General features: G+C 35.9%; 1 protein-coding gene across 7 annotated transcripts; it reads left to right on the top strand.

Moving 5' to 3' along the window:
- Positions 1–16,164: 16,164 nt before the first annotated feature.
- On the top strand, positions 16,165–22,808 carry LOC145136391 (uncharacterized). 7 transcript variants are annotated; one of them, XR_013720435.1, is made up of 5 exons: positions 16,165–16,374; positions 16,454–16,549; positions 17,197–18,360; positions 21,632–21,841; positions 22,464–22,808. XR_013720435.1 is itself a non-coding variant. In XM_079070509.1 (4 exons), exons 1-3 carry the CDS (start codon positions 16,300–16,302, stop codon positions 19,927–19,929), a joined length of 1,461 nt encoding a protein of 486 aa, XP_078926635.1. In that variant the 5' UTR covers positions 16,165–16,299; the 3' UTR covers positions 19,930–19,936; positions 21,632–21,716. The 7 variants fall into 7 exon arrangements, 5 of the variants coding, with proteins under 5 accessions (XP_078926635.1, XP_078926634.1, XP_078926633.1 ...); XR_013720433.1 differs by having other exon boundaries at positions 16,165–16,549; XM_079070509.1 differs by lacking the exon at positions 22,464–22,808 and adding an exon at positions 19,883–19,936 and having other exon boundaries at positions 16,165–16,549; positions 21,632–21,716.
- Positions 22,809–23,535: the final 727 nt, after the last annotated feature.

Raw genomic sequence — 23,535 nt, 5'->3', positions numbered from 1 at the left:
ATGATCTTGAAACGAAGATTTATGAGTTGTAATTTACAAGTCGGTTGTACATTGGTAATGCGTAAACGCATCAGTAACTTGATATTATAAAACGTATTGTCATGCATGATTTGATAAGTAAAGGATACAGGCATATGAGTTAAAGTTTATCCATTCCTTTTGCCCTAACGGGAAAAGCGATATCTTTGGGCCCCTCGGTGATTTGGTGTTGATTTATAGTGTTGGGCCCAACCAGGACTAAATTGATGTGTTCGATTAGAAGTCCTAAGTCATCACAAATCAGAAATCGGAAAACAAAGTCTTGGACAATGAGATTAATTCTATTCCATGTCTCATGTTCGAATGATATCTTGCAGAATGGAGGATTATATGATCACTTATCTTAGGACACTTAAATGACTGGGTCAGAATTTGGCAGCGACTTTTGGAAGCTACAATTTGCTAATCGATTTAGAAGTTATACTGGCAGTTATAGTTACAAACTTATCCACTGTTGGATTAGGTGTCTAAGTCCATAACTATAATTGGTATATACTTGAATTGATAGTAGCACAGTCCTTTTGGGTTGCCCTCAAACCTAGCAATTGGACATGATGACTTTTGGAGAGAGAGATTAATTTATTATATGATTAATAAATTAATATAAAAGGTTTATTAATGCATTATGAAAATAATATATTAATTAGAAACAATATTATTTAATTAATAATTAATCAGATTAATAAGAATTAATTTCAGGATAAAAAGAATTAATTAAAAGTGCAGGATTTAAAGTTCAATTGTTTAATAGTTGAACAAAAGGCTCCAGAACCTTTCAGGTTAAGGGTGGACGGTTTCTTAAGGGATATTCTAGGGTTTCTATAATATCTCATATGGATAAATAAGGAGTTGGATAATTACCAATTTGAAATATTATTATTATATTCCAATTAGGGTTATCCAAGGATTCCTTGTACCACTATATAAAGGACCCTAATACCTCTAAATTTCACTCACTCCATTCTCTAGAGAGATTGCTGAAATTTCAAGCCTCTCCTCTCCTCTCTCCTAAGTCATTCTCTTGCTAGTTTGGATGTGATTCCATTAGAGGCACAACACTTGTGGTGCTTGCTTCTAAGAGATCTACTTTTGAAGAATCAATGTTATTTACTACGATAACAATTAAGGTATGTAATCCTAAACCCTATTTATGTTTTTCGAAAATTGACTAGGGTTCTTAGGGTTTCTTAATTGATGTTCTTAGTTATAGGTTCAATAGAGAAAACATAGATCCTATTTAGGTTACATGCAAACTTAAGGGTTTTAAGTTTATTTGTTTTACCTAAATCCTATCAATATCAACTTATAAATTATAAGGTGGACTAAACTACATACATTAGTAACATCGAGAATACGTTCACAGTCAGGTGCATGCAAACACCTCATCCTAGGATATGAACTGCCTGAGGGATAACACCCGGTATACGTGAACCAACAATACTACTGTTGGGAAATGCCTCGAAGATCCAAATCTACAAAATTAAGATGAAAAAAACTTACCAAGTTAACAAAGTTACAATACTTGTTGTTTAAAAACTTTTATTAAACATAGTGTACATACCTTAAATACATAGACAATCCCTGCAGAATATATGTGTGTCTACTGCCGATTCTTGCTGAATTTGGGTTCAAATGGTCCTCAATCTTATCAAACACGGTACACAGCTATTTGTAAGTGAAATCCCATATCAATCTGACCCATGGGTACCTTTGTCAAAAAATTACACTTAATAAGTATATGTATCATTTTGATATAATGTGGGTAAAAAACTATTATACCTGTTAAACTCCTATAAATTAGAGACGAGTGACATATGTTCATTAGTAATTGGATGTCACAGGTATTTTCCCAAAGATCCTTGCTCTAGCATATACAACAGGGAGACTCTCACCACGTCTTCATTGCTTAATTGATGAAGTGGGTTACTGAACACGTTCGTAAGTTCATCCATACTCACCGAACGTGAAAGTGGCACAAATGGAAACACATGTCTCTGAATGCTGCAAAACCAGAACTGGGATGGAAATAATCCCCGAACCGCAGACAGGTGACCAAGCATAATGCTTTCTTATCAAAGCAAACTCGATATGGATGTTAACGGGACCAAACGGGAGCGGAAATAGCTGCCCCCACCCCCGAAATCAGTTGTTGCCCTCGCCCCTGGATCCCCCGTTTACATAGCCCCCGGTTACCTCCATCGCACCCGGTCCCGCGCCCGTTCCCCCGGTTTATAGGCTTAAAATTGGATTGTTTTTTTTGCTAAAAAACTGCTTTGTTTTAGGCAAAAAGACTATTTTTAATAACTTTAAAAGCTTAAAACCTAATCTTTTAGAAACTAAAAAAATTAAAAATCCAACATTACAAAACGACAATTCCAACAATCTTACAAAGACAAATCCAACATTACAAATGCAAAATACGACAAATCCAAAATTACAAATATAAAATACCGACATGTCCAAAAATATATGACCATTTCACTACATCTTCAGTATCCATTAATTTCCTTCAACTCTTCATCCATTGACATTTGAATATACTCCCTAAATAAATAACAAAAATAATAATGAAATAAATTATTATATCAGTTTATTCAATACGAAACGACAAATTGAACAATCTTACCTCAATTCCTTCGTTGTCTTCATTGGAATGTAAAGCATCACCATCAATAACACAACCTAACAAAGAAAAAATAAATAAAGGTAATAAGCAAAATATATTAAAATGAATAAAAAATAATGGTTCAAGCAAAGTCATACATACCTTTTTTACCCGCCCATAGCCAATTTTGAGTGCATATGATAACTTCAATTGTTGACGGAAGAAGTCTACTCCTATGTGGACCAACGATTCTACCACTTGTAGAAAAAGAAGACTCTGAATCAATAGTGGATATAGGAATGGATAATATGCCTTTTGCAATCAAACACAATGTAGGATACTTAACCCCATTTAACTTCCACCAAACTAACACATCAAACTCATGAATCTGGGGTAAAGTGCTTTCCTCTAAGTACCTTTCTAATTCATTTTTTACAAAAACTTCACTAGTAGAAGAATTCCATGAAAAGAAAGCATCTAATGAGTCCATGTCACTTGCAGAAGTTGCATCTCGACTAGAAGTGGGCTTACTAGTAATATCATCATTACTTGCTTGACTCATAATGCTTGACTCATATCGCAGATATATATCTTCACAAATTTGACGCACTTTCTGAATTTCATCTTTTGCATTATCTACTCCATAGATAATAAGGAAAAAAATACTCTAGGAGCTTCATCTTAAACCTTGGATCCAATATCGTCGCCATAGCCAACACCCCGTGACTTTCTTTCCAATACTCATCAAACTTTGTAATCATATTCTCGGACATTTCGCTTATTTCAATGAAACTAGATGTATCCCATTTCTTTAGAGCAATCTTTATTTCACATATTTTGGGGAAAAAATGTTGGTTGTTGGATATTTTGTTCCCGAAAATAATTATGTGACATTATAGAAGATTTTTAGTCTATCACAAATCTCACTTGCCAAAGCCCACTCTTTCTCATCAGGCGCACTTTTATATTGGGGCTCACGTTGTTGTAACCGATAAAACACCTTCTTGTATATCAAAGCCGTGGAAAACATTAAATAAGTAGAATTCTATCGTGTTTTACAGTCAACAACTAGGTTTTTTTTCACAAGAAACATTCTCAAACTTTGCATTTTTTGAAATGTATCAAGTCTTTTTGGTGTAGCTGTCCAAAAACTACAACTGTTACACACTTTCTCAACCCCATGTCCAAAAACATCCAACCCACTCCTCACAATTAAATTCAAAATATGCGCAGCACATCGCATATGAAGCAAGCTTCTACCCAAAATCAAGCTATCAAAAGGAAGTTTGTCTACCATCAAATCTATCATCCAATTATTTGTTGAACACTTATCAACAGTTAAAGTTGATAATTTTCTATCTATGTTCCAGTCCAACAAACTATCCATCAACACATTAGTTAGTTTCTCAGCAGTATGGGGACATGACACATATATAAACCTATCAGTTAACAAAATAAATTCAATTTAATTAAAGAATGCATACTGATAGATTAAACAAATAAATATAAATTAAGTATTACATCAAAAGACGACTTTTTAATTGACAATAATCATCAATGAAATGGGTTGTCACTGTCATGTATCCTTTTTTTTTGGTAGTTGGCAGTCCACATGTCGTAGTTATTGTCATCCTACCTTGAATACTGTAACGTCCGTGTTTCTAGACTAGGCATTAATATTGACATAATGGTCTAGGTTAACCTTTGTGACTCATTTTGAAGAAATGAAAAAGGAATTATGTGAATTCTATGTGTTTTATGTGTTTTATGCTTAATTACTAGGAGTTAATTAATTAAGAATAAAAATAAGCATCAAAATTAAATTTTAGATAAAGCCGATATCTATTAAGAAAGTTGTAGCGGTCGTGACAAGGATTACGGATATATAAAGAATGCTGAAATCCGAGTTATAACGAAGAAGTTATGACCTGTCGAAGTTTCACGACAAAACCAGCTCGATGCTGAATGTCGTAAAAAGTGAGTTTTCGATAAACTACTTTTTAGCCTTGGTAATCTAAACGAAACTTGTAGTGTTGGTTAAACCGAGAAGTTCGATAAAAAGAACGCCCGAATCTGACTTCGTATGAGGAAGTTATGATTTTTCGAAGTTTCAGCTTAGCAGTAGACAGCTAAAAACTCGAATTTTAGATCGAGTGATTTTTAGCCGACACAAACTAAACGAGAATCGAAGGTCTCGTAAATAGTAGCACAACGGTAAAAAGTCTGACGAAAACGGACGTCGGATGAAGAAGTTATGAATTTTTAACGGATTTCCTGTCCCGGTCTATTAAAAATAATAATATAAAAATTAAAGTCAAAATTAGCCGACGAAGTCTAAACGGAAGTTGTATAGCGTAATTTTACCTACGCGTGCATATAAAGAACGTCAAAAACAGAGCTCGTATGCGAAAGTTATGGATTTTAGAAGTTTTTGCACAAAAACCGAGAAAATTCGCATAGTCACAATTGCCACGTCACCCTCGCTTAGAATATGACACGTGTCCGAAATCTGTGACTCATGCGAAGCCACGTGGCGAAGCTGCTGAGTCATCCGAGCACATGGCCTTATCCGAAGCGGTCCAGTAGCCATGCGACACGTACCCTCTTAGCACGAGACCGAACCCTCGCTGACTGCCACGGTGCCTAGGCTTCGGACCCGTAGACCTCGGTCCAATAGGAGACTGCCAGCGAGCCTTCGCAGGTGCGACCCACGTGCAGCCCTCGTGCGAGCCTCCTCTGCGAGCCGTCGGATCCGCGGAGCGTGGCCACTTCTCAGCCATTGGATCAGGAGGCTCGGCCCTATAAATACAAGGGTGCAAGACCTCCCGGGGGTACTTTTGAAAATTGTCAATTTTAGCCCCTAAACTCATATTTCTTTCATATTATCACCCCCCGAAGCCCCGGTATCAATTATAAGCCCCGGAATACGCCACGAAGTGCCCGTGAAGCCCGGAAAATTTATCTTTTCGGTTTCGAAGCCCGACTTTTGCAGAGCCCGGTTTCTCAATAAAACTCCCGGTTTTATTAGAAACGATCGTTTTAGGAAACGAATTGTTGCCCGATTTTCAATAAATCAGGTGAGTGTGTAGTTATTTTCACCTTACACATAGATATGAAGTATTTTACATAAAATACGTGTTATGTGAATATATATTGTTTGTTTATTTGAGATGGGTGTTGAAGGAATGATTTATACAGGTTTTTAAATAATTTAAACTGTATATGTATTTTTATCTATGAAAAATGTTGGGTAAAACATGGGTAGATGAAATAGTGGGTGTGATGAAAGGTGAGTTGGATAAAGGAGATGATCAGTAATATTGATCATTAGTTGAGGGTGAGTGGTGAAATTTGAGAGAATCACTTACCCAAAATGTTGACCCCCGTCATTTAGCAGAGTATGGATGACAACCATGGACTATTCTAGACAGTCTGTGGAACACTAGCATGCCCGCAACCTGTAGGTGTAATGAACTATATGTTCATTTAATGTACTCTAAAAACCCATTGACATGTATTGCAGGGGGGAATACCTGTAAATAATACTGTCGATAAATGAGAGTTATGAACTTAGCATATGTTGAATAAACCTTGGCAGCTATGGACTTAGTGCATGTTGTATAAACCCTGGTGATGGTGTGACCTTGTGCCTATTCCTTAGGATGAATCCTTAGGAAGGAGTGATAGTTGAATCTTAGGGTAAACCCTTAAGAAATTAATAAGATAATGGGGTTGGGGTAATTTGGTTGATTGATTGATGTTTAATTACAATAAATTTATTTATTGTGGGTTGAAAACCCTATATGCTCACCAGGCTTCCAAGCCTGACCCACTCAGCTTTTTATAATTACAGGTAGTGGACCCCGAGCATAGTCGGATGATGATGATGAGTGATTTATGGATTATAGGCCAGTAGTTATAAATAACTGTTGTAAGGCTTATAATGTCTTGTTTATGCTTTTGATCTGTATCAGAACATGACATCCCGAGGTTTTAATATAAAAAGGAAATTATATATTTCTTAAAGAAAGGTTTTCATAAACTTTTATCATATGTTGTTTTGGGGACCAATTTCGCAACATCTTTTAAAAAGATTCTCTGATTTTATTTTAAAAAGCATAAATTAAATCGGTCTTTTCTGGCCGAGAAATTAGGGGATGTCACAGTTGGTATCAGAGCATTAGTTTAAGCGAACTAGGAAATTTGTAGGATTTCTAGACTTAAACTTAGAATGCTAAGCGATGATTGTGAGTTGAGTGTGTCTATTATATTTTAGGTAGTACACCTAAATTGACACGAGCTCTAGTTTATTTTAGGAAAGAAGCCTAAAATGCTTTTATGTGCTAAATGCTATATGTTTGTCATATATGCCATTATTTGTTCGGATCTATGGTCTGTTGCCGACCGGATCTGGAAACCTTATGTGTGTAGGATTCTAAACGTATGACTACGATATTAGAACTAACATATAAACGTTTCGGAGTAATAACGAAGATTTAACGCCTATCGAAAATAAAGATCTAAATTCACCTACGAATGGTGTATAGATCGAAATGGCGAGTACTCAAAGTGGATTCGGAAAGGATAATCCACAGCCTGAGCCAATCACGATGGTTGGGGTGCAGGCAATGGTGCGTACGATGTTGGATCAACAGATGGAAGAAACAAAACGTTTACTTCAACAAAGTAAGTATGAACTTACTATGCCAGTACGTCAGGCATCTGTTCTTGAGGCAACTATTAGGGTTGCTAAGTCTATTGAAGAAATGATCAATGACAGGACCGCCAACAAGGTTGAAGTTGGCAAGAAGAGGAAATTTGAGGGGTCTTCAAGGCCTAATAAGAGCAACATATCCTCAAAATCTGGCAAAAGAGGAGGTAAAGGAAATTGGTGCGGGAAGTGCAAAAATAAACACTCTGGGGATTGTGACAGGAAGGTGAAGTGCTTTAGGTGTGGAGAAATAGGGCATTACGCCAATAAGTGTACGATTCCCAAGGAGGTGTGTTATGTATGTAAAGAAGAAGGCCATATTTCTAAGAACTGTCCGAAGAACAATGAAGTAACAAGGCCAAGTGCACCATCAACGCCAAAGGAATTTCAGGATATCCTTGACGAAGCGATTAATAACGCTAGGAAGTAGAAGTAAAGACTTGATACCCGAAGATCAAGTTACGAAGTAGTAATGTGAATAGTAACAAGTGGTTTAGCCTATTAGAGGCATAGTATAGGGTAAACTTGAACCTTTGTGTAATCGTTTCAAGGAAATAATATAAACCCTGGTTTTGTCATCTGATGAATGGAATGGTTGGTGTAATTTTTGAAGTTGTCCCAATCGTCTGGAATTTCCATCACCAACCAAGTTGAAGCAGAATTGATGATTGAAGATACGTATGGAAGAAGTCTTAGTAGAGTCTAGGAAAATTTTATGATTAATTGGACACATTCGTATGTGTTAAATTGTTTTGTGATTTTAGGACTTGGGGACTGCGAGACAGTACTTGGGACGAGTATGAGTAGGTGTGAATAGTAGTAGAGATCTATACTACTGGAAGCACAGGACTCACACTTGGATCAGGGAAAGTCACAAGGTTACCGAGGAGCTATTATTTGATTTCGTCTTGTTCTAGTTTGTCGTTACCATCGTTTCGGTAATGACTAAGAAGATGATTGTTATTCCGACCTTAGAGGTCATATCGAATCGAGTCCGACTAAGATGAGTTTATTATGTGATTCAGAGAACCAAGTTCGATGTAGTAGTTGACTTAAGCCAGAAGATTGAAATGAAAGATGATCAAAGCGATCAATAGAAGTATCGCACTCATTGTTAAAGAAGTTGGTAGTTAGAAATGGTGCATGTTGAACTGTGATTGTATCACATTAGAACATGAAGGAAGATATAGTTTGTTCCGAAATTGTCCCTAGGAGATCTGAGTCTAAGTAGTGCAGTATACAATGAGAGATCATTATAACATGACCCATCAGTCTTTTACAATAAATGAAGGAAAATACTTATTCTAAGAAGAAGAAGGAGTCCTCAATAAGGATTTATTTTGTAACTCGAAGGTTACGATTGAAAGTCCTATGGAGATCTGAAGCTTTTTAGGATTAGCTGGATATTATCGCTGATTTATCCAAGGCTTTTCTTCGATCGCGACTCCATTGACAGTTTTGACCCATAAAGGAGTTGTCTATACTCGGAATGAGAAGCATAGGAAGCTTTGAGAAGTTAAAGAAGACGTTGTGTGAAGCACCGATTCTTTCGTTACCTGAAGGAGTTGATGACTTCACAGTTTATAATGATGCCTCTGGAGTTGGGTTAGGTTGTGTTCTGACCCAAAGGGATAAAGTGATAGCGAATGCATCAAGGCAATTGAAGGAGCATGAAAGGAACTACCCCACTCATTGTCTGGAGTTGGCAGCGGTAGTATTCGCCTTAAAGGTATGGAGAAGGAATTGAACATGAGGCAACGGTGCTGGCTAGAGTTACTCAAGGACTACGACTGTGAGATACTTTACCACCCTGGTAAAGCAAATGTTGTTGCTAATGCTCTCAGTCGGAAGGTAAATCTTGAAAAGAAAAGGCCAAGAGCGTTGAGAATTGAAGTTGTCTTGACAATTGTGGAAAGTATAAAGAAAGCTCAAGAGGAAGCTTTAGAGAAAAATGACCGAAAGGAAGAACGTTTGGGATAAAACGTTAGTGTTTGATACAAACGGTCAAGGACTGAAGGTATTCAAAGATAGGATTTGGGTACCTAAGATGGGAGGAGTAAGAGATCTTCTAATGGAAGAAGCTCACAAGACCATGTACTCGATTCATCCCGGCAGTATAAGAATGTATAGGGACCTAAAACCCTATTACTGATGGCCGACGATGAAGCTCGATGTTTTTAAGTATGTGGCCGAGTGTGTAACATGTGCTAGGGTTAAGGCACAACATCAGAAACCGTATGGGAGTTTAGAACCTTTGCCTGTACCCATGGGTAAATGGGAAGGTATCACTATGGATTTTGTGACTAAACTGCCCAGAACAAGGAATGGTCACGACATGATTTAGGTGGTCGTTGATTGCTTCACTAAGAGTGCGCATTTCATAGCCGCTAACGAGAAATTGACTATGGATAAACTTGCGAATTCTTACGTGAAGCAAATTGTGAGGCTACACGGTGTTCCGTTAACGATTGTATCCGATCGTAACAGCCGTTTTACCTCAAGGTGTTGGAGGAGTCTGTAAGAGGAATTGGGTACCAAGTTGTGTTTGAATACGGCTTACCATCCGCAAACCGATGGTCAGAGCGAACGAACGATTCAAACATTGGAGGATATGCTGAGAGCATGTACCCTAGAATTCCAAGGTAACTGGGATGAACACTTACCTCTAGTAGAATTTTCCTATAATAATAGTTTCCACTCAAGCATTAAGATGGCACCTTATCACGCTTTGTATGGGGAAAAGTGTCGAACGCCATCATGTTGGCTGGAAGCTGGGGAAAAGCAGTTTATGGGACCTGAAATAGTCCATCAAACTGCTGAAAAGTTGAAAGTGATAAGGGAGAGGATGTTAGCTGCTCAAGATCGACAAAAGAGCTATGCTGACAAGAAAAGACAACCGATATCCTTCGAAGTTGGAGATTCGGTTTTACTTAAAGTCTCGTCGTGGAAGGGACTTATAAGATTTGGTAAGAGGGGAAAATTGGGTCCAAGGTTTATTGGACCATTTAAAGTTCTTCAGAGAATCGGGAATCAAGCTTACAATCTAGAATTACCGGAAGAACTGGAGGGTATTCATAACACCTTTCGTGTGTGTTATTTAAGAAAATTTACTGGAGATGTGCCCGACATAATTCTCATTTCTAAATTAAGGTTGGATGAAAACAAGAGGTTGATTAAAGAACCTGAGGCAATCGTTGACCGTAAGACTAGGAAGTTGTAACGTAAGATAGTCGATTTAGTGCTTGTGCGATGGAAACATATAAATGGGCCAAATCCCACCTGGGAAACGGAGAGAGACATGGTGAGTCGCTACCCGTAGTTGTTTGTTGTTGTGTGATTCCGGGGACGGAATCATCCTAAGGGGGAGAGAGTTGTAACGCCCGTGTTTCTAGACTAGGCATTAATATTGACATAATGGTCTAGGTTAACCTTTGTGACTCATTTTGAATAAATGAAAAAGGAATTATGTGAATTCTATGTGTTTTATGTGTTTTATGCTTAATTACTAGGAGTTAATTAATTAAGAATAAAAATAAGCGTCAAAATTAAATTTTAGATAAAGCCGATATCTATTAAGAAAGTTGTAGCGGTCGTGACAAGGATTACGGATATATAAAGAATGCCGAAATCCGAGTTATAACGAAGAAGTTATGACCTGTCGAAGTTTCACGACAAAACCAGCTCGGTGCTGAATGTCGTAAAAAGTGAGTTTTCGATAAACTACTTTTTAGCCTTGGTAATCTAAACGAAACTTGTAGTGTTGGTTAAACCGAGAAGTTCGATAAAAAGAACGCCCGAATCTGACTTCGTATGAGGAAGTTATGATTTTTCGAAGTTTCAGCTTAGCAGTAGACAGCTAAAAACTCGAATTTTAGATCGAGTGATTTTTAGCCGACACAACCTAAACGAGAATCGAAGGTCTCGTAAATATTAGCACAACGGTAAAAAGTCTGACGAAAACGGACGTCGGATGAAGAAGTTATGAATTTTTAACGGATTTCCTGTCCCGGTCTATTAAAAATAATAATATAAAAATTAAAGTCAAAATTAGCCGACGAAGTCTAAACGGAAGTTGTATAGCGTAATTTTACCTACGCGTGCATATAAAGAACGTCAAAAACAGAGCTCGTATGCGAAAGTTATGGATTTTAGAAGTTTTTGCACAAAAACCGAGAAAATTCGCATAGTCACAATTGCCACGTCACCCTCGCTTAGAATATGACACGTGTCCGAAATCTGTGACTCATGCGAAGCCACGTGGCGAAGCTGCTGAGTCATCCGAGCACATGGCCTTATCCGAAGCGGTCCAGTAGCCATGCGACACGTACCCTCTTAGCACGAGACCGAACCCTCGCTGACTGCCACGGTGCCTAGGCTTCGGACCCGTAGACCTCGGTCCAATAGGAGACTGCCAGCGAGCCTTCGCAGGTGCGACCCACGTGCAGCCCTCGTGCGAGCCTCCTCTGCGAGCCGTCGGATCCGCGGAGCGTGGCCACTTCTCAGCCATTGGATCAGGAGGCTCGGCCCTATAAATACAAGGGTGCAAGACCTCCCGGGGGTACTTTTGAAAATTGTCAATTTTAGCCCCTAAACTCATATTTCTTTCATATTATCACCCCCCGAAGCCCCGGTATCAATTATAAGCCCCGGAATACGCCACGAAGTGCCCGTGAAGCCCGGAAAATTTATCTTTTCGGTTTCGAAGCCCGACTTTTGCAGAGCCTGGTTTCTCAATAAAACTCCCGGTTTTATTAGAAACGATCGTTTTAGGAAACGAATTGTTGCCCGATTTTCAATAAATCAGGTGAGTGTGTAGTTATTTTCACCTTACACATAGATATGAAGTATTTTACATAAAATACGTGTTATGTGAATATATATTGTTTGTTTATTTGAGATGGGTGTTGAAGGAATGATTTATACAGGTTTTTAAATAATTTAAACTGTATATGTATTTTTATCTATGAAAAATGTTGGGTAAAACATGGGTAGATGAAATAGTGGGTGTGATGAAAGGTGAGTTGGATAAAGGAGATGATTAGTAATATTGATCATTAGTTGAGGGTGAGTGGTGAAATTTGAGAGAATCACTTACCCAAAATGTTGACCTCCGTCATTTAGCAGAGTATGGATGACAACCATGGACTATTCTAGACAGTCTGTGGAACACTAGCATGCCCGCAACCTGTAGGTGTAATGAACTATATGTTCATTTGATGTACTCTAAAAACCCATTGACATGTATTGCAGGGGGGAATACCTGTAAATAATACTGTCGATAAATGAGAGTTATGAACTTAGCATATGTTGAATAAACCTTGGCAGCTATGGACTTAGTGCCTGTTGTATAAACCCTGGTGATGGTGTGACCTTGTGCCTATTCCTTAGGATGAATCCTTAGGAAGGAGTGATAGTTGAATCTTAGGGTAAACCCTTAAGAAATTAATAAGATAATGGGGTTGGGGTAATTTGGTTGATTGATTGATGTTTAATTACAATAAATTTATTTATTGTGGGTTGAAAACCCTATATGCTCACCAGGCTTCCAAGCCTGACCCACTCAGCTTTTTATAATTACAGGTAGTGGACCCCGAGCATAGTCGGATGATGATGATGAGTGATTTATGGATTATAGGCCAGTAGTTATAAATAACTGTTGTAAGGCTTATAATGTCTTGTTTATGCTTTTGATCTGTATCAGAACATGACATCCCGAGGTTTTAATATAAAAAGGAAATTATATATTTCTTAAAGAAAGGTTTTGATAAACTTTTATCATATGTTGTTTTGGGGACCAATTCCGCAACATCTTTTAAAAAGATTCTCTGATTTTATTTTAAAAAGCATAAATTAAATCGGTCTTTTCTGGCCGAGAAATTAGGGGATGTCACAAATACTCTCCAAAAAATGCATCATCCTTGCATTTTCCTCACCGTCCAACTTCATGACATCAGATTTAGCTGTGTTTCTACAAATCGGCCTAAAAAGTGGTTGGAGCCTCTGTAAAAAATCTCTAAAGCCTTCGTGTTCAACAATTCTAAGTGGGTAATCATGTTTTGTGATCATTTTAGCAAGATCGGTTCGCGACTCATCATAATTAAACCGATGTGTTGCTAAAATTGACCCCCCACTTTCATCCGTCTTAGATCTTTTTCCGGTTAACTGACTCTGAAAATCATCAATTTTCTTTTGCCCATTTCGTATTTTGCATGACTTATGGTGAGTATGCATCCCGTTGGTTCCATTTTTGGTTGTATAAGTAATTTCCTTCCTACAATACTTACAAACAACCTTTTTGGTTCCATTGACTTCTTCATAGGTGAAATGAAGCCACATTGGAGATATAAATTTCATTTGTTTCTCCTTACAGTTAACTGCAGAATTGGTGGTATCATTAACCATGTTTGAATCATTGGGTTGATTCGGCTCTGCTGAAGACATGATTACAAAAATCTGAAAATGGTTCACACAAATATAAAAATCAGCATTATTTTTTCATAGAAATAACAAAATCTATAAACAACTACAGTAAGATCCCATAATCTATCAACATTAGACTTATGGTCAAGTAGAACAAGCAAAGGAAATTGGTGAGAAAACACAGCAACAGACAGTGAGAAAACACAGTGACAATATTAGAAAAAGAAACATGCGTATATCAATTGTAGTCTAACCACTATAAAACCTAATCATCCTTCAACCAATAAACCAAGAGAGCCTCATAATCAAAATTACAGTGAGAAAACACAACAACAAACCGTAACTTGACCATAAGTTAAACATATTAAGATTTTCAACTATCATAGTGAACAAACTGAGATATAGAATACAACACAACACCAAACCATAAAATACACAACAACAAACCATGAAATACGCAACAACAAACCTTAAGTTACAGTGTTACACAGAAATCAGAGGTGAGAAACAGAATTCGTGAGCCAACAGTCGAGGGTAAATCAAAGTATCAATTATCAAACAATCCATAAATCAAATTTTCAAGTCTCAATTGTATCAGAGAAGGAAAGAAGGAAATTAAGGGTACATTACCACTTACCGGGATGTGAAGTCACATGCTGAAGACCGAATAAAGCTGATTCTGATTCATCGACGTGAAGGCTGAAGACCGGTGAAAGGGTGTCGGCAGGCTAAAGGGCATCATCGGCGGTGACGGGAAACGTCAAATGCGGTCGCGTCTTAGGTGGGAGTTGGAGAAGTTGCAGTCGGAGTCGGTCGTATTCTCGTCAATCTCCGGTCGAAGCTAGTCGTCAATCGATCGTGATTTGGGAAGACCAAATAAAGCTGAAGCGGTGAAGCCCTAAAATTAAAAATAGATTCCCATTTGTATATATATATATATATATATATATATATATATATATATATATATATATATATATATATATATATATATATATATATATATATATAAACGGGGCCCCCACGGGAGTACGGGACGGAAATACTCACTCCCGACCCCGGTCCCGAAAATAAACGGGGGTCCCATGGGAACGGGGTCCCGCGGGGGTTTTTGACATCCCTAAAACCCGATAGTCCCTAACCGAAAATAGAAGCTATTCTAGGTCAACTGGATCAAAAGTAGTAGCTTCCTTGCACATTAGATAGTGACATAGTAAATGGTGACATTCGACACCCGTCAGCATGTGCACGTAATCACCAAAACATGATTGCCTAAACATCGTCGCATAAACTGGTTGGTTTTGTAAGCACGCCATGATTTTGCGCCCAAGTTCAGGTCTGCAGGTTGTAGTAACAACTGATGTGTATGTTCTATCGTGCTACAATCAAAAGAATTATTAGTTAGAGATTTTTGTATGTATGTTCCGGAGTGGAATTAGGGTTTTTTATTGTATTCCGGAATTAGGGTTTTTTTTATTGTATTCCAGAATTAGGATTTTGTATGTATGTTCCGGAATCCGAAAATCGGGTACGGTATTTCGGACCATAACTTTCAGACCAAAATTCCGGACCCAGTTCACTGTGTTCCAGACTTGACTTTCGGATTCCGAGCACGTTCCGGACTAGCAAAAAATAGGGTTTTTGATTACGATGTATCATGTAGTATATATTTATGTCTATGTAATCCTATAATTGCCTTAACAAGATTAAAGTTCATAAAAAACCCTATAATACCTATATAATTACGTAAACTAAACATTTTTTTAATGTATAATAAAAATAAATGCATTTAATTAGAAACAAATTTGAAACTTACAAATAAAAACTACAGTTCTTCACTGCTAGCAGAATACATTTTCAGTTGTAGAGGTGTCCAGAATGGGATATTGAAGTTTAGTCTGAAACAAGAGATGTCGAAGTGTAGTCCGAAACAGGTTAAATTGTATTTTATGAGAACCAAATTACCAGGTCGAAATTACTATCCGCTTAACCGAATTTGAAATCGGGTCTGAAACAACCCACTCCGACCCAAGTGGTCATTTTGCCAAAAAAAAAAGGAGGTTTTTTAAAAAGAAAAACAATCAAAAAAATGGTTAGATTACTCAGCTTCCCTTTATTTTTTGTTTTTTAATTGTTACAGTAAAAAAATAAAAAAATAAAAAAGATAAATAAGTTATTTTATATGGACACTAATCAATGGAATCTCTCTACATTGTTAGACCGAAGCACCTGAATAGGAAAATGGAACCATACGGACTAGTTACATTTTTTTTTCAAAACTTGTACCAAACTTGCACTAATGGAAAACCAACGGGACCAAAATTGTAATTTACTCCGAGGGTATCCATGGTTTTTAAGATGGGCCGCCTCTCTGTCTCTGTCTCTGTCTCTCTCTCTCTCTCTCATCCGGTTATCCAAACTTCACACACACATAAAGAAAAAACGGCCGGCTGCGATCGTTTTTCCATCTAAAGGTTCCGGCGAGTATACGAGCGGATTTGGTGGAAGTAACGGTGTTGCAACGATGGCTGGAGGAGCAGCCGAACAGCAGTACGCGAAGGCGAAGATATCTGTCTGGTGGGACATAGAGAACTGCCAGGTACCTAAAGGCTGTGAACCTCATTCGATCGCTCAGAATATAAGTTCTGCTTTGGCTAATATGAACTACTGTGGGCCAGTGTCGATTTCCGCTTACGGCGACACCAATCGGATCCCTGCGTCTGTGCAGCAAGGCCTCAACAGTACCGGCATCTCTTTGAATCACGTGCCCGCCGGTATATACCCTTATCAAACCTACACTTACACGCTTAATTATATAAAAACTGAGTTTAATTTGATGTTCAACTGGAAACGAGTTTTGTGTGTATCTTGCTTTGAATTCAGATTGTGGTGAAAATCGAAACCCTAACACGACGTATACAGAAATATGTTTATTCAAATTCATACATACTCAATTCGACTGTTCTTTTAGTTTATTTATATTTGAGAGCTTTCAAGAAGATTTGGTTATTAGTCATTTCTTAGTTCAATTGTTGGATGAACGGATTATGGTGGATTGAGTTTATTAGCCCTAATATTGATTATATATTTTTAAATCAAGATTTGATCTCTGGAAAAGTAAAATTTTGAAAGTTCTTGTGCTTTTATTTGATTGGTGATGAAAAAAAAATGCAGTTATGGTTTGTTTTAAAAATTTAACTGTTTATATTTATCGTCACCCATCTACTATTCACCTTCTTGGCATCTTCTTATCTTGTCTATGGTTTCTTTCTTTATTAAAATGATTTGCTAAACAGTTTTATTTGGATAATTTTGAGGTGAAGTTGGATGATACCTTATAACAGTTATTAAACCTCATCATGCCTTATAACAGTAGATAATGGATTGAATTATAATTTATACTCTTCTTTTTAATGATCAGGTGTGAAAGATGCAAGTGACAAGAAAATATTGGTAGACATGTTATTTTGGGCAGTAGATAACCCTGCCCCATGCAATTATCTGTTAATTTCTGGTGACCGGGATTTCTCAAATGCATTACATCAATTAAGAATGAGGAAATACAACATTCTTTTAGCTCAACCTCAGAAAGCTTCCATATCCCTCCTTGCTGCTGCTAAAAGTGTATGGCTATGGACCAGTCTTTTGGCCGGAGGTCCACCAATAACTACCGGTGAATCACCCACACCTGATACCACCTACAACCACACTCCACCTTCTAACTCACTACATACTCCAGCTCCCGAGTCAACTCATATGCATCAACCCTTTGACAACCACATGTATCCACATCCACATCCCCAGCAATTTGCAAATATGGCAATGCCTCCTAACTATCTTTCTCATCTTCAAAGGGCCATCCAAGAGGCCAATTATATGGAAGAAAAAACCCGTTTATCTTCAAACCCGGGTGAGAAACGAAAATTTGAAGGTTCGCCTGGAGCCTCATTTAAAAAAAATCGCGTCACTAATAATAATAATAATAATAGTAATAGTAATAGTAATAATAATAATAATAACAAAGGAAAGAATCCTAAGAAGGGAGGGATTCCTCTGTGTCTAAGTTGTAACAAATATCATTCGGGTGAGTGTCAGTGCCCACGATGTTTCCGATGTGGACAGTTGGGTCATATAAGCACTGACTGCCCGAATAAAGAAATTACGTGTTTCAGATGTGGTGAAGGTGGTCACAAATCTGACACGTGTCCAAAGAAATATGTTGCACCTAAGAAAGCTAATAAGAAAAAAGTGTCCCCCATAAAAAAAGAAGCGAGTGATGCTTCACGATGTTACCTCTGTGGGAATTTGGGTCATAAAAGATCCAATTGCCCGAATGAAGGTCAACAGGTAACATGTTTTGGATGTGGTCAACTTGGTCACAAAGCTGGTGAGTGTCCAAAGAATAAACAGAATGGTGAAAGTAGTAAGAAAGCTGACACGAGTCCAATTAAAGAAGATGATGGTTCAACTTCAATTGCTTTAGCTAAGAAAACCGAATTACAATCCGAACCGCAGATACAAGTATTAAACATGACTACCGCAGAAGCGGTGGTGGTGATTCCTGATGTCAATGTCGTCTCCTCAGGTATGCATTAATTGTTTGATCAGGGTGAAATTTTGTCATTTATATCGGTTGTGTTTAGTCATTTATAGCCAACCAACTATTTCATATGTAACTGCAAAGCAACTTTTTGCATGTTAATATATGTAGAGTTTACCAACTATGAAAGTTGTTTGGAGGTAACCTACAAACAAAGTTGTTCAAGATATAGGTCATTGTGACCTGCTATAGCAGGTTTACCTCTTACCTCTCATAAATCCATTTTTTTTTTCACAATTTTGCCCCAAGTTTTAATTTTTGTTATGAATTTGGTTGCAAACTTTTTTTTTTCTTCCAAATTTATTCTCTCTCCCTCTCTCTCTGTATATATATATATATATATATATATATATATATATATATTTGTTTTTAACGAATTAGTAATTTGTTTTGTACATTGTTTGACAAGTTCATTTTACAAACTTGTTTTTTACTACTCTTTTAAATAAATTAGTAAAAACCTGCAAAATTGGTTTTCATATTTTTTTTACATGCTTATTACAGTTTTTTTTTTTTTTTTTTTTCCTTACGAATCAATTTTTTATTTTTATTTTTTTGGTAAAAGAACGACTTAAAAAAATTGTTGTCTTACAGATTTATTTTTCAAAAGTTCACAAAAAAGAACTTCTAAAATATTGTTTTTTATTTTTTTTTTATTTTACAGTTTTGTTTTCTACAATCTTAAAAAATCTGTAAAAATGAAAACTAGTATAAAGCATGTAAAAACGAATTAGTGCATGTTTTTTACAAATTCTGTAAAAAAGTTGTTAGAAGCAAACTTATAAAACTTATAAAACATGAATTTTAAAGATGTAAAAAGTGGTTGGGACCAAATTTGTAACAAAAACTAAACTTGGGGCAAATTTGTAAAAAGAAGTTGGGTAAATGACGGGCGATCTATTTTGAACAAGTTTCATAGTTGGTTATTACCTCTACAGTTTAGCTATAATTGACATTATTTTCTTTTTGGAATCGAATGGATTGGTTGGGTGTGGGTGAAATTCTGTTTCGGAAAAAGATAGATCCGTGTTTGTGTTTGTGTTTGTGTTTGTCTACTGGAAAGGATGCAAAACTTTTATAGGAATCACCAAACCAAAGCCATGAGAAAAGTTATTTATTTATTTATTTTTTTGTCTGCATATGTAAGTAACATTGATGCAAAGAAAGGAATGAGTGAGAGAATACATTTCGTGTATGGGTCTGGGAAGTAATCTATGGACCTGTCTCTGTTCTAAACATTAGGTGGTTGTTGCCTTACCAACCAATGTGGATTGCTCTTCAGCATCTATCACATGATTTACTAACTCATTACTCATTAGTGTGTCTAAGATGTCATCAATTATTTGACTTTCCTTACACATCTGATTCTGTTATGTGTATCCTCCCTCATATTTTTTGTTGAATAGTTTACACATGGGCATATTTTATATTTGATTTCAGTCGTCTATAAAAAGCTCATGACTCACTAGATGTTTTGTCATCGACGTATTTTTCTTTCGGTGTGCAGCTGTCCATGTAAGTCATGAAGATGGATTATCTAGCCCTCCCTTCTGAGACTTAAGTAAGACTACTTGTAGATGCCTTTAAATTTGACTTAAATTTTTTTCAAAAATAATCATGCCAAGTCTAGTTAGTGAGGTTTTTTCTTTTTATACCGGGATTTAGATTTCTATGCTGTGACAAGTTTTCTGGTTACCTTTCATATCCTTTGATTTTCTTTTGTATTTCTAGGGTTTTCCTCATACAAGACTTGCCTTGCCTTGAGTTGAAGTTTTCAAAAAGATGTTCTAATCTCTAGTTTGAACTGTTTGGCTTACCATGGTTGTACATTTTAAATTTATTGAACAAAAATCTGCAGTTATCTTATGCTTCATTTCTCTATTTTTGCATTTTTTTAGTTGATTGACACTCTCCTTTGAATTGAGAAAGTATATTTTAATATTGTGCTTTCATTTTTTTCTTTTTCTTTCTATTAAGACATTGTGCTTTGAAAAATGTATCCAATCATAGTGTTGATTTATCAAAGTTTCTATTTATTAAGATGTTATATTTTGAAAAATCTATCTAATTATAACAATGAAAATATTTTTGTATTTGGATGACATTGTTATGATTTGATGGAGTTTTCAAAATAAATATTATAATAGCAAAATTTTAATAGTATTATGTAATAAACAAAAAAAAGTAATTTGTTATTTCTTTCATTTAACCCATTATCTATCAGCTTATCTCTCACTGTCACTCTGCATGGTAGTTTTCATGTATCTTCAAATTTTACTGAATAATAACATTGTATTTTCAATATTTTTGTTAGAAGTGGCACATTTTACTTTAAATTTTTTACCCATAATATTATGAAAATTTATTTTGTATATGAATGACATTTCTTTATTTGTGTGAATTTGTCTAAAACAAAATTGTTTAAATAGAAAAAATGTAAGTATGATGCTATGATAAACATATGAATGAAAGTACCTTGCTATTTCTAGCATTTAACCATTTTCCTATACATCTGTTGTCACATGGCTTCTTTTACTAGCTTGTAATTCCCATATATCTTAAAATCTATCCAGTGCATTGTACATTGAAAAATATACCAAGTATAACTTTGTACAATGTATTTTCATAATCTTTTTTTATCAGGACATTGTATTTTTTTTATTAGGACATTGTATTTTAAAAAATCTACCAATTTATAACCATAAGAATTATTTTGTATTAGATGACATTGCTATAATTTAATGGATTATAGAAATAAAAAATGATGTTATAATAAAAGTAAATAAAGCTATGTTTGAATCTGTTGTTACATGGCTTCTTTAAGTAGCATGGTAGTTCACATGTATCTTAAAATTTCTGTAATTATAGCACGTACTTTCAATCAATATTACTATGACATTGTACTCTAAATTCATCAAATTATAACAATGAAATTGCTTTTTAGGTGGATAACATTTCTATAAATGGATAATTTTAAAAAATGATACAATTGAAAGAAAGTGAAGTAGGATGTTTTAATGAACAAATAAATAAAAGAATGTTGTTATTTTTAGTTGTTAATACTTTGTTGTATCTTATAGTATCTCTTTTGTGACCACGTATCATAGATGCAACTGACAATATTTTTTGGTGGACATGTTATTTTGGGAAAAGTTGAAAACCTGCCTATTTCCCGGTGGTTGAGACTTCTTCTCCAATGTATCTATCATCAACGCTCTTACTCAATATATATTCTAATTTTTTTGTGTTGGCTTAGATGGCTCAAATAAACCAACCCTTATATATCCAGATACCTATCTGGTATTGGAAAATTTTCAAGCATGTGAATGGGTTATATGTACGTAAAGAAGCAAGTATATTTGTTCACAAAGAATATGCTAGTCGTGGTATCTCTTAGGCTGGACGGTATGGATGAGGGAAACTTTCCCTCTCAGCTGAACATCATCCCTTGACTGAGAAAAAAGTGGTGAGGGATCCTATTCCCTCACTCTCTCTCCTATTCTTATTGGCCAACTTTTTTTTAATACTTATTAAATTATATACCTACTAAAAATTATAAAAAAAAAATATATCAAAACTCATGGTTTTTAATTCCCTACAAAATGAGTATAATATTTATAGGAAATATATTTTAAAAAAATAAATAAAAAAATAGTGAGGGAAGTTTCCAACCCATTATATATAAGAATTTAGTCGAAATCGACTTGGAATTGATGGGTCCGCCTTACTTCCTGTCCCTTGTTTGGTTGTGGACCTAGGGCAGATCCATTATATTCGACGGTGTATTTAACTTAAATCTTATATAACTTATATACACTGGGTGATTATAGAAGGAATCTACGGGTCTCTCTAGGGTACATTATTGCATAACATAGGAGAGTTCATTTCGTGTTTAATAAAGAAAATATTGAATTTTGAAGCATTGGTGAAGGAAAGGAAAGTGAGGGGAAAAGGTGGTGCGGCCCACAAAAAGTGAGGGAAACTCCCCACTCATACCCTCCGGTCTTATCCTTGAGAAAACTACCGAATCTAATTGCTTTCTTGACGGGATTGCCTCCTGACGATCATTCTCATCTTATATCTATTAGGTATTAACATGCTTCACAAGTTCATCCAAAAGACCAAATATATCAAAGCGAATGTGTGATAAAACTGTTTCATCTTCTAAAAAGTTATTGTGATGGTAAAGGAAAGAGTCACATGTGAACATTCCTTGGTGTCCACATTGTAATTCTAACAAAAAATTGTTTGGTGTAGTAATGTTTCTTGTTGTTACTATTTGGAGAATTGGGTTAGAAAAGACGTAAATGCCCGATAGAACAACATTAATGTATTTTAGATGTGGTTAAAGTGGCCGTACAGTTGATGTTGGGGATTGCCTCTTGACTATTGTTCTCATCTTATATCTTATTAAGTATTAACACGCTTCACAAGTTCATCCAAGAGATCAAATATATCAAAGTGAATATGTGTGATAAAATTGTTTCATCTTCTTAAAAGTTTTCTTAAAAGTTATTGTACCGGTAAAGGAAAGAGTCACATGTGAGCATTCCTTGGTGTCCACATTGTAATTATTTAAAAAAAAAAGTGTTTGGTGTAGTAATGTTTCTTGTTGATACTATTTGGATTATTGGGTCAGACTAGACATAAATGCCGGAGTATAAAACAACATTTGACGTATTATAGATGTGGTAAAAGTGGTCGTACAGTTGATATTGGGGATTGACGTTCAAAACAATAATATATTAAAAAAGCAACAAAAGCAACAACGTATTTTAAAATTTTCAATCTCAAAAGCAATAGATCTATTTAGAACTAATCAAATCAACAACATTCAACCATAAGTGTTATGAGTGTGAATTAAGACAATCTTAATGGTTGATCCATACAGAGTAGTAAACACGAACTGCCAGAATTCCAACTGATCGAGCACACCTTCTTTCCTAGAGGTGAGCAGCGGAACAGGTTCCCGCTATCGGAACTGGAACCGCCTCGGAACCACCTTAAGTTGTTCAGGTTCTGTAACATCCCAAAATCATAATAATTTTTTTCATTTTTAACTAAAGAGAAATCATTGTTTTCAATCGAACCCAAGTCATAAGAACCCAAGATCAAGTACAAATGTTCCAAAATCAAAAATCATAATAAATTTTTTCATTT

Source organism: Lactuca virosa, chromosome 9, assembly GCF_052849685.1.
Source record: "Lactuca virosa cultivar CGN04683 chromosome 9, Lactuca_virosa_CGN04683_v6, whole genome shotgun sequence".
NCBI lineage: Eukaryota > Viridiplantae > Streptophyta > Magnoliopsida > Asterales > Asteraceae > Lactuca > Lactuca virosa.
The sequence above is the reverse complement of the archived record's forward strand: the minus strand, read 5'-3'. Positions and strand labels throughout refer to the sequence as shown.

Coding starts and splice junctions, on each gene's coding strand:
- LOC145136391 (XM_079070506.1), top strand. CDS start 16,300: ATGGCTGGAGGAGCAGCCGAACAGCAGTACGCGAAGGCGAAGATATCT. Junction 16,550..17,196: donor TTTGAATCACGTGCCCGCCG/GTATATACCCTT, acceptor TTTAATGATCAG/GTGTGAAAGATGCAAGTGAC. Junction 18,361..21,631: donor TGTCAATGTCGTCTCCTCAG/GTATGCATTAAT, acceptor GTGTTGGCTTAG/ATGGCTCAAATAAACCAACC.